This window comes from Anas platyrhynchos, chromosome 7, assembly GCF_047663525.1.
Source record: "Anas platyrhynchos isolate ZD024472 breed Pekin duck chromosome 7, IASCAAS_PekinDuck_T2T, whole genome shotgun sequence".
NCBI classification, from domain to species: Eukaryota; Metazoa; Chordata; class Aves; order Anseriformes; family Anatidae; genus Anas; species Anas platyrhynchos.
The window spans coordinates 4,860,960-4,873,320 of NC_092593.1; the positions used below are offsets into that span (position 1 = coordinate 4,860,960).

At 36.9% G+C, this 12,361-nt stretch overlaps 1 protein-coding gene across 4 annotated transcripts in view; it reads right to left on the reverse strand.

Annotated features, from left to right (window-relative positions):
- ARHGAP15 (Rho GTPase activating protein 15) overlaps window positions 1-12,361 on the reverse strand; it is a 332,166-nt gene that overhangs the window by 104,975 nt on the left and 214,830 nt on the right. For all 4 annotated transcript variants that reach the window (XM_038182038.2, XM_072040669.1, XM_038182039.2 and 1 more), the window contains one exon: window positions 1,360-1,437. In XM_038182038.2, the coding sequence (XP_038037966.1) occupies window positions 1,360-1,437 (78 nt within the window). The remainder of the gene's footprint in view (window positions 1-1,359; window positions 1,438-12,361) is intronic.

Genomic DNA, 12,361 nt, shown 5'->3' on the forward strand with positions numbered 1-12,361 from the left:
CTGATGATTTATTCAGTCTCACTGAATTTACTGGCATAAATACTGATTCCTCATAAAGCAGCTTCCAGGTTCAGCTGAAGACAAGAATGGTCTGGAGCAGCTGAGGAGGTTGCAAACAGATACTAGTCCCCTGAAACCTTCATCAGAGAGGTGAATTCAGGCTTGAAGGTGGGAGTATTATTGTGTGACACCACAAATATTATGAGAATTCTTGAGTCAAAAGCCTTAGTTTATGCATAACACAAAACCAATTGAGGAAGTTGTTTTCCAACAATTACCATCTACAAACAAACAAACAAAACCATATACACTGCACAGTATTTAGCAGTTCTAGTAATAGTTGTCAGGTAACCGTGAAAGAGTGAAGAAAAAGTAGGATAAAAAGTTGCAGAAGCTTTGCATTTATCCTTGATTAATCCAAGAGCATAAAGTCTTGAACACAATTTAAGATTTTTTTTTTTTTGTTCCAAATTTCTGAAAAGCTTAATTTGTTTTTCTCATTAAGTGGGTTCAGGAGGTTCACTGTCATCAATGGTATTTGCTAAGCAATTAAATGCGAATACGTTTAGTCTTTGCCAAGAGTAGTACACTGTTCAGAGAGGTCAATGTATTTGTCATGTATCCTAATTAGCTACCAATATCAGCTTCCACACCTGTAACAGTATCTATTGATCAATGTTAGATTCCTTTAGCTACATCTGTGTACATGTGTACATATGTACATTATATGCGGAATCTAGGGCAATATGTTCATTAAACAAAACCATAACAAAATGCTTGATTCTAATTTTGGTTCTCAAGTTCCCCAAACATTCATCTTTCTTCTTCTCATTTCCTGGGATCAAATCTTTGCCTTATTGAAATCAGAGGTAAATCTTCCACTGATTCTGTCAGAGCCGGGACTTTAGTTTTAGTATTCCTTTTTCAGTTCTTTTCAGCACCTTTTTCTCTTTGTCTGTTTTCCTTTGGATCTCTGTTCTATTTTTAGTTTTGTTTAACTTTCAACATCCAAACAATCTGCTATTTTTCCTTTTATTCTTTTTTTTTCTCACTTTGATTCTTTGGTTTTCTACATATGCTTTGTTTTTGCCACCTTATTTCATTTATTCGTTTCCTCCTTTTTTCTGTTTGTTTCTCATCTCCTGTTTAACTACTATTTTCCTCTGCTTACTGTGCTGTTTTTCCTCTCTCCTAACTGACATTTCCCTCTGTGCAATATCTTTCTACCTTCCCTTTCCTCTCTTTTCCAAAACACAGCTCATCATTCTATGCCACTAATGTATAGCAGATTCTGAAATTCTGTCATCTGAGACAGTTAAATACTAAACAAAACATTACCAGGGTGGAGGAATCACTTACCCTGATTGACAACAAATCGTAACTTCTGTATTGTTGCCAGATTGCCGCTAACTCTGTATATTCCATCAACTTCTAGACCTGAAAGAGAAACACATATTTCATTTTAGATCATATAAGTATTTTTCTTTGTATGTCTGTCAAGAAGCCAGAAGCACCCTAACAAGTATGAAGAAGTGCAGTGCAGTGAATGACTGAAAAATAATCCACCTGACAAAAACTGAAGTGCCTCCTGCCTGATTACAACAACAATGAAAAATAAAAGCGGTAGATTAGCTTAAGTGAATACAAAATACCTGACTGTAATTATCTTGTAATTCTGTCAGCAGAATACGATTCTGCAAAGGTATTTGAGTGTGACGGGAAAGGAAGAGTGAATTAGCTCTTGTGTTCATAGAGAAGGGCTGTTTGGGATACACACGACAGTATGTTAGCCCTGCTGAAACGCGGGGTGCTTCTACTAATAACTTGTATTAATGGGGGAAGCTTCTCAGTCTGGGGCCTGGGTTTTTCAGATGTGAATTTCTGAGGCTGTGACCTTCTGAAATAAAGTGGTGAGATGCCCACTCTGAAATCATGACGTGTGTGAGACTATACACAACTAAAGCTTCTCTACTATATTCTTCATAGCAGATCAGACAAGTTTGAAGCTGAAATTAAATATCCCAAATAGCATATGCCCCGGAGTGCATTTCTTCATTAATATAGGCCATCCTTTTCAAGGACAACCTGACAGTCTTGTTTCTCCCTGCATATCTACTCAAGGTTTATCTTCTAGGTGAAACTAGATGTCATACTCCCTTTTGTGACATATTATCTCCTACAGCAAGCTCTGCTGATATGACTGTTTAAAATAGCACTTCCAGCCCTGGTTGCATAGCTGTAGCATTTCAAAGCACATGGGAACTGCTCTCCTTTCCTTGGGGAATTAGCTATTGTGCAAACAATGACCGAATCTGCATGCTTAAAAATTGAAAACACAAAACTGTACATTGTCATTCCACATTTAAGGCTTGCAAGTAAACAAGAAACTAAGAGAATCTACACCAAACAGTTTTTTGGTTTTTTTTTTTTTTTTTTTTTTTTAAGGCTACTCATCACTTGGAACACAAGTTTTAATTAGCTTTTGGCAAACAATTTCAGAGAAAGCCTTTCTCGTGGAAAATGTTAATTTGTCAAAACTAAATATTTTCAGGAAATATTTCAGTTCTGACAATGTGTCTAGTGGGAATTTTTCTTTTTTAAATTCAGGGTGAGGAAAAAGGAAAAATGGAAAGTATAGGAAAAAGTGAAAACAAGTCAAAAAGCAACTCAGAAGCCCAGTTGTAATTATACTTAAACAGGAGGGAGCTGAAGTTCAAGTCCTCATTTCAAAGATACTTGCATCATGCCTTGGCAGATGAGTGCCCCAAGCAGAAGAGTCCAATGTTTGGAGGTAATGTCACTATCTTGAGGCTTTTTAAAAGATTTAATTTTACTTTTGATTCAAACAGAAACAAATTACTGTTGCTTTTTGTTTGTTTGTTTGTTTTTCTTTCTGCAAATTACAGTTCTTATTTTATGTCCACCCTGCAAGGAACTTTCTGATTTGGTTTACAAAAAATAATCTATTTTAAAGAGGAATAAAAATTCCATATTATACATTGGTTATCTATTCCTCTTATTAGACTATTTTCTACCCTGCACCTGTGGGTATCCTGCAACATAATACTGAAAATGATGATTCATTTCAGGAAGATCCCCTTTGGTTACAGAGGGATAAAGAATAAGTTTATTTAAGAGAAATCAAAAAGGATTTGCCAATCAAGAACGCTTGGAAGTTATCCATCAACTGGATATATAACATATGAGCAAATGGAAATTACTAAAATGTTTAAATAATGCAATTTTATCCTAAAACTGAGGAACTTCATTTCATCTTAGAAAGGGGAAAGTAAGAGAGCAAGAGTAGTTCCTTGTTTAGGAATATGGGACTCCTGTTGGTAAGATTAAGAATTTCATCATGTAAATTGAAGTCTAAACCAAAAAGTAAAGAGGAAAAATAAAACAAACAAACAAAAAGCCCCAAAACAGAATGTTAACTTTTGTTTGGATTTAACTCAACTCTGTTCTCAACCTTTTGGGATATGTGGAAGTGAAAGCAATACATGTCACTTTGGGTGAAATAGCAGTGTCTCGCATTAATAGCATCAATTTGGAACAGCTCAACCCCCTTGCTATGAAACTACATAAATTATCCAGATCGAGTGAAAATGACAAACTATGTTGTAAATTGGAGGATATTACATCTTGCAAAATGATGTGGAGTATATAAGTGAATTATTATTGTTATAAATTTACTTTGGTCCAGAAATGAGCTCTGATTAGCATTTCATTTGGACACTATACAATATGGCAGGGAGAAAAAAATCCAAGAATATCAAGCCAATTATAGTGTTCACGTGCCATCAACTTTCTGCTCCAAGAACTTTGAAAGTTAAGCCAAACCAAACCAATGTAAATTGGTGGATTTGGACATCCTTTTCATGACCACATTATCTTAGCTGGATTGTTAACAACTTATTTTGGAAATCCAATTAGGCGCAAAAAATGAGAGAGGGAGAGAGAAAGAAAGAGATGTCTTTATAGTTCTAATGTCCTGATTTTGTGAGCAATTTTCAAAGCAAATTCACTTTTAAGGGCACCTCTATCAAGAATAAAAACATCACTGCACTGCTGTCAGTGTTTCTTCATGGCAGGCTATAAATACTTAGGGAACAAGATGAAACAAAAGTTGTTCAGAGTTTCCTATCTGGTGCTGGCGTTCAAGTATAGTGGTAAAGAACATTTCAGGAAAAATATTCATTTTAATAAAGTCCAACTGCTTGCTCACTATAGGCTGACCTTCTTGTGCTTTGGAGTGGGTTTTATCAGAAATGAATTACTGGATTTTGCCCTGGAGGGGAAGAATTACCTTATTTGCTTTATATCCCAAGCTCCAACTTTGTTTTTGTTTGTTTTAATGAGGAACCTGAGAATAGCATGGGCCCGCAATTACAAATGGCAGCCAAAAACTTGATAAAGACTTCAATGTTTCCATCCTTCTAAATTTTGTAAAGGTATAAGAAATGTAAGAAAATGACTTATTCAAGAATACATCAGTTTAACACCCCAACTATAGGCAAGGTTTAGCTTTCATTAAAAATTCACACAGGCTCTCCTGATAAGAAAGTTAAAAGGTAGCCAAATTAAGGTTTGTTCAGAATTCATGAACAATTGATAGAAATACCCTCTGCAGAACTGCACTGAAGGTCTTATAAGAACGTTAGTTAAGAACATTTCTTGCACTCCTGCTGTTAGCCAAAACGGAAACAACCATGTATACAGGTCAGTGCCAGCTCCAGTAGCAGTTTGAGCTGGAACCAGGCAGTGCAGAAAAAGCATTAAAAACCCAGGCAAAGGAATAATTTAGGTGATATCCAAACAAAAGTTGTAAAATGTTAGGCTTTGATACTGGCTGAAGTTATTCTGATGCGTTATGAACTGTCTTGAATGAAATGCTCTCATTAATTCTGTTTTGGTGCAGAGAATGAATCCTTCTCCCAAATCACACTGCGTTCTGCCTAAGCTTAATGAATGTTTGACAACATCTTAAAATTGAACATATAACAGGAAATTCAGGGGGATGAGGGGAAAGTGGTTGGGGTGTTGGTTACATAGATGTTTTTCTCTCTGTTTGTTTTTTTAACAAGATTTAGAACTTGAAACATATCATCTTAAATGATACGAGGTAACTTCCTGCATGGAAACCCATGAAACTTTTACAATTAATGCATCCTGAAGTAGGTGTGGTCCCCAGGCCTGTTAGGAGTTTTATAAAAGAAACCATCGTGCTGGATTCAACAACAAAGTGAAGTACAAACTTGAAAAAAGGCATTCTTTAGTTAGTCCTTTCATTTAAAATCAGTTATGTTCAGGGCAAAAATATTGTATTTCAAAGGAGCCTATTATGCCTTCCCATAAACAGAAAGATCATACGTTTTAAAACTAAAGTATCATTATGTAATCAAGCTGTTGTATTATAAACTATTTTGTGGGCTCAGATGCCCAGGGCTATCTTTACAAATATTTCAGAGGTCATTATCAGGGTATGTTCTCCCTAAAACTATAATTCTTTCCTCCTGTTTTCATATACATCTTACCATAAATACCTGAGTTATAAACATTTTTTTTTAAAGTTTACTAAGGGCACAGAAATGAGGCATGAAGTCATTTAAAGAGGCAGAAGTGTGTGAATGCAGCAAGCGCACCAATGGCAAGCTGATGTGACTGATGAGAAAAACACCACAAAACAGCATACAACAAAAATAGTTTTACAGAAGATCAATACTTCTATGCCATTAGAAGGAAAATCATGAAGCGTACTAACGAATAAATTCAACATGTTAAAATTCAGCACTGAAAGCACTGCATCTAGATTAGGATACAAAAGGTACCTGGGCTTTCAGGCAAATATAGGAGAAATTTACTTATTTATTTATTTTGTCTGACACAATGGAAATCAGAGATGAAATTGGTGAGAACATCAAACCAAACCTGAGTTACACCACGGAGACAGTAAGAACATGAAGGCATTAGCAGCATACACATGGAATTTATTGTACGTACAATGAGGTGCGATGCACAGGTGGTGTGAGTGGAAGATGGTTGAACCAGCAAACCTGGTACACAGCTCAGAGTGAAACGAGCACCAGCTTTATTTGAATATGAGACTATTTGTGCTCAGTGGGGCTTTCAGTGCTGGTGACGTCTCTCTCCTGCTTTTTGGGGTTGTGCTGTGTGGAGTTAAGCATGCCCTTAAGCTCCTGAATAGTGGAGCTGGAGACTGACACCAGGATTTGCCCTGTTCTTCTGGAATGAAATCGTAACCACCCTTCTTGTGGGTGCCATACAACTGCCATGCTAGATAGCTCTACCAGCCAGACAAGAATAAACAAACCTAGGAGACTGAACAGCAGGTAATATTGGAAGTCACTCTGAAGGACAGAGAGATAATTGCTGTCATAAAAAAAAAATAAATACCGTTTTCACTTACCAGTGATCATAATATACATGTGTTTTTCATTTGCAAATAAAATATAGAGAAATATTTCAAAATGACTAAGGTTGGAAAGAGTGGCAGAAGAGTTACTCTGATACTGTAAAAGCAGTAAGAGGGATGCGCTCGGAGACTGGCTAGACTGACCTCGGTCCCAGACAGTCTACTTAAATAATTAATTCACGACTCTATGAACAAATAATTCAGAGCAAAATATAATTAATCTTAATCAGCATGGTTTCATGGAAATCAGGGCCCTGTCTAGCAAACCTGTTGCATCTTTTTGAAAGACTGGATTTTTGACAGGTCTGGATGATAAAGACAGTGGTGTTGAAATAGTATATTTGGCTTTCCAAAATGCATTTGACTCAGTACCACATGACATTTTGATTAAAGCACTTGCATTTTATGGAATTAACAGGGCATATATTACATGGATTAAAAACTGGCTCAATGACAGACCTCAAAATATGGTAGTTAATGGGAGATATCAGTTAACAAGGTCATAACTGGAAGAGCTTGCAAGAGTGGAGCTCTCAGTCCAGTGCCATCTAATATCTTTATCAGAGATGTGAGCAACAATAAAAAATCTCTGTTGGCAAAGTAAGCAGATGACACAAAGATCAGGGAGGTATTAAATAATGATGAGGACAGGTAAAGTTACAGAAGGTCTGAATTGCCACCTTAAATGGTCCAGTAAAACAAGTTTTCATATGGAAAAACACAGGGCACACCCAGCACTCTGGACATAGGTTGCCAAGGACTTGGGGGTTATTTTAGATAACCAGCTGAATAGAACCTCCCAGTTCAGTTCTACAGCAAAGAGAACTAATCTGATCCCTTGAATTATAGAAAGAGGATATCAAAATAGAAGGGGGGAAGAGACCTCACCTCTTCACGCACTGCAAACAGCATCTTCAGTAGAGCACTGTATTTGATACTAAGGCAAATAAAATGAAACATAAAATACATTCATTGTATTAAAGAGAGGATGGGAAGATGACCTCTCTATAGGTAACTTTTCACACCATTTGCAGGCACTGGACTCATGACCTCAGAACTGTCCAGTTACAGGACCTCTGGCAGGCAAGCCCAAACTGAAAGTAGGATGAACAAGGTCTTATTTTTTCTATTAGTTCAAGACTGTATCAGAATTTAGTAAACACAAGGGTAGTGGGGGAAAGAAGGAAGGGAATAATTGTACTAGCTCTTAACAAGCTAAGAAATGAGTCTATAGGAGGTGTCTGACATGAGGTTTGGTGAATCTCTTTAGGAAATTAGCTAATGAGAAATAATCCTATGTTTGACTGCAATAATATCAAGAAGATGAGGGGCATTCCTACATAAAAAGAAAATCTCATTTTTTCTTGCGGTAATAACTTCAAGATGCAATGAAAGGAGAAAAGCTTGACTAAGATCTTATTGTTTTCAAGACCCCGTAGAAACTGTTTAATGGAAGCAATTACAACACTGAATATGAGCATTACATACTGAGAATAAGTAACAAGTGAATATGATGGATGATATACTTTATTCTGTTTCATATCACTTGATGGTAGAATTTCTACTTGGATATTTATATACAAATAAATAAGGGTAGCGACAGTACAGAGCGAGTGCAATTTAAACTAGCACACAGTTCACTGCTATGCAGGGCTGCTGTTTAATGCCTAAATCAAGCTCACTCTGTATCCATCTTCTTCTCTATTGTGTTTCTCTGTCTTTGACATTCAAGAAGTTTATGGTTTAAAAACCCCAGGAACAAGAAGATGTACTCAGAAAGCTCCCTGTAACAAGGAAAAAAAAAAAAAACTAGGCTTTGAAGCTACTTGTTTTGAATGAAACCATCGAACATGCAGCGTGCTCACTGTAATTTTGCCGTTACTTCCAATATATACTTTTGCCGTTCCGATAGTCCCGCTTCTTGCAGCTAAACAAAGTGACCTCATTGTTTTCCACTGTATTTTCTTTTAAACATTGGCTGGGATGATTGAGATTCAGGAATGTGGGAAAATGGATTCCCAAGCCACGTCCATCCCCTTTAATTCTGAGCTGTAATTTTTGGCTTGGCTTGAATCACAGTCATCACATTTCAGTCTGAATCTCTCTGTAAAGTGATCTTTCTTAAACATTTCTTTCACTCATCATGGGATCAGAAACAAAGCCATTCTAGTCTTTCAGCGAAACACTTACAAACGTCTTTTTACAGCGACTCACAAGAGCTGAATTTCCTTTAAAAATGTTTGAAAAAGAGGAGGTTTTCATTGCCTGATTGTCCTCTTTGTGAATCTTGTCATCTGTATGCCATGAGCTACAGCTATTTTAATCTGTTTTTGTTTGCAATCCATTTGGTGTCCGCCCAAGAAAATGCAGGTGATTCTAATTAACTTACTGCTGAAGATGTGGAAAAATCTCAATTGTGCTACAGAAAATTATACACTTAAAACCTTCCCTCTATTATTTATAACGGCTTATTAATGAAAATGATTACATGAATACATTTACCACCTGATTCATCTTTGTTCAATTTTTAAATCAACAAGGTTTATGCTAAAGGGGAAAAATCCCTACCAAATACAGACCTCAAGTACACACATCACTCACTGGTTTAAATGGAATGGCAGTTAAAAAGAAATAACATCGTCTTACTCGATGCAACTCATTATATATAATATCTGAAATTAGCAAATGTTTGGAAATATCCGTTCTCTCTCTGTAACATATTAGTATTTAATTTTGTGGATTCTTTTTGTTTGTTTGCTTTTGTTTTTGTTTATTTGTTTTCTATTTTAATACCTCCTTTTCCACTCCTTGTTGCTCTCATTTGCTGCAGTTACTACTTCTCATGTATGGGTTGGAAGGTCCATTCTGACCAACACTTGATTTATCTGAAAAAAAATAGAATATCTATGGTTCCCTGCTACTTTATCAAATAGACTTTTTTTTGTTTCTTTTTTTTTTTTTTTTTTTTCTTTCTGCTTTCTGCTTCCCAAATAGTCCTTCAGGAGTATCAGAAGTCTTCAGAAGCTGAACGGTCTTTCACCTGCACTCCTTTCTCTTAGGATACAAGCAGCTTCATGTTCCCAGAGATGTGCAGCTTACACTTACCCATGTGGCATCGTGGCCATATGGCACTACAGGGGCTGACAGAAGGGGATTTCAGGTAGAGAGGTCTGAGACATTTTTATGATGGTCATTAAATACTTTAAAGACTTTAAATACTAACACTGATTTTTCTTTTCTGGTAGGTAAAGCTGCTAATAGCAGTTTACCACCTCCCATCAGTTAGTATTTCTATTATTCCATGCCATGCAATATCTGCTATATATATACAATACAGTCTAATATGAATGTGATGACAATGTGGATAATGTGGTTTATTTTGGGGAGAATGAAAGCCTTAATAAAGGTTATCATTTCAGGAGAAGCTGCTGATGGAAAACTCATCCACTATCTGACATGCTCAGAACAGCTGGGGATGTAATGTTGAGTGGAGGGGAGAAGAGAGCCAAGGTATTTTGTGTGTTCAAGAAATATATACAACGCTGCCATTTCTTACATCCCAGCTGTGCCTGTTAACTTCTGGAAACATGTAGAGCTCAGCAATAAAGCATACTTGACTGATATTTACTGCAATGTGCATTATAAGACATTTTCTGTCGCACATTATGTTCTGAAAGAGTTAAGTAACATGAAAAATACAGGCTCAAGATTATATCTGTCATGGATGAAAATACTACATTTATGCCTCATTGTAATCCATTCATTGGTTTATGGACCCTGAGCCCTCCAGGGAGTGTCACAACTCCACATGATACTGCTGAGAGCTGTATTTTGCTTTTGGATTTCTGATTTAGCTGAAAGAAGTTTAAAAACACATGTAGCCTGACAACTCCCTATTGGCTACACAACTGAGGAGGGTCAAGAGCATAAACTATTCCAGCAGAAGCCAGCTGTAACTTATGCTCACTAAACTGGCTGAGGATCTGCTTGTTACAGACAGTAGCATACGAGAAATTTATGCATTTTGCTAAATCCTCCCACTTTGGTTAAACTGTGCTTCATTTGGGGATCCATCATCACCAACATCATGCCTGTGTTTTTTGAGCAGCATCAGAATACTAAGGGAAATTGCACTTGGGGGGTCTAACTCCTTGCTTAGGACTATATGGGACTTTCAGTCAGGTCCACTGACATCAGTAGGAACTGTGGTTAAAAGCTTAGGGACAGACACAATTCTCCAAACATCCCTTACTCCCAATGCTGATTTTAAAGAGAATTTAGTGCACAGTAGGGACAAATCTTTCCACATCTTTCACAATAGTGAGAGATTAAATTAGACCTCGGCAATGTCACCTCCCCATCCTGACCAGCACTGCTGCTGATGAGACTTTTAACGGTTGCAAGTGGAAGATCCATACATTTGGGCACACAAAACCTTCAGCCAAAATGGGTAAGGAATTTACATTTTCTGGACAGCAGTACCTTTGCTTGGCAGAGATTTTTTATTTTATTTTTTTAAGGATGGTGATAAGGATAGGAAATTTAGGATGGAATAGAGATGTTTAGAATAGAAATATAAAGTCATGGGACAATTTTTTTATTTTATTTTATTTTTTTTTTAGATATAGTTGAGGAGTCCAGATAGGCCCTGTATTTGTCTCTCTAACAGCCCCATTTTTACCTGACAGCTATGCTCCGTTCAAGCTTAGATGTCTCAAAGCTATCTGTCTCACTGTCTCCAGGAGCAGGTCCTGCCTAACCATTTGTGGGCACTTCCTACAGCCATGGTGCTTTGCTGTGGTGTGGATGCGAACACAGTTTATCTGCTGTAGTCCAACAACAGTTAAAGAAACATCAGCTAGGCACTTGACAGCACTTGTTTCATTGCATAACACAGAAGGCTGGATATGTTTCGTATGGTTAGAAATTAGACCAGCTCAATATTTCTAACAGAAGGATTGTTCTAGCAGAACGGTGCTCTAAAAATGGAGTTCGGGCTCTTGTGTGCAGCTGGTAACAGTTTTACTTTTTAATATAAGATTGTAGGCGTCTATCTTTCTATTTGCCTTTTATCTCTAAGTGGGAGAAAACATCTAAAAATTAGATTCTTTACCCTACGGCACGCTATCAGACACCTGTGGGTGTTACAGTCCATGCCTGTGTGGAAAACTCAGAGGCTTTCTTGGAAGATAAGTGTAGATATGGCTATACTTAGCATTGCATGTCTGGCTAACATATAAATGTGATAATACAAAGGTGTGTGTGTATGTATATGCATAGATAGCTTCTAATTCGTGAATATCTTTCCCAGTATACACTGCATGCATTTAAAGACCCGCTAATGATTGAGATCATGGGGTTCCACTGAACTCTTACACCTTCTGTGTGATAAGCCTCTAGTCTGCAACTTCCCTCAATAAGTGAACAAAATTGTTCTGTTTTTGCAAAAATCATATTTAGCAAACATGACTTGACAAATACAACTGTCACTATGAAACAGTGACACTAAGCAGTAATATGTCAAAAGACTGAAACATTAACTTTAACATGACACAAGCCCATCGTGCTTACATATTTTTCCATTATTTTTTCCTCTTAGCTGCAGGACTCTACAGTTCTGTATTTTATTTCTCCTGTCATACGGGACATTAACTGTCCCAAACAGGCTCAGGTCACATAAAAGACTTTTTCTGCCTCCATTTAATCTGGACAAAATCTGAACTGTCACCAAAGCAATATTAGGTAAGAAGTGCAGTCAGGAGATCTACCGAAACCACAGAAATCCTGAACTGGGTTACAAACAGTGGTGAGTATCAGAACTTAAGAAATTAGTGTATACTTCACCAGTTCGACAAAAGCCACTCCATAGATCACACAGAAATACTTTTCATTATATAGTTTGCCATCCATACTAAAGTACACTAT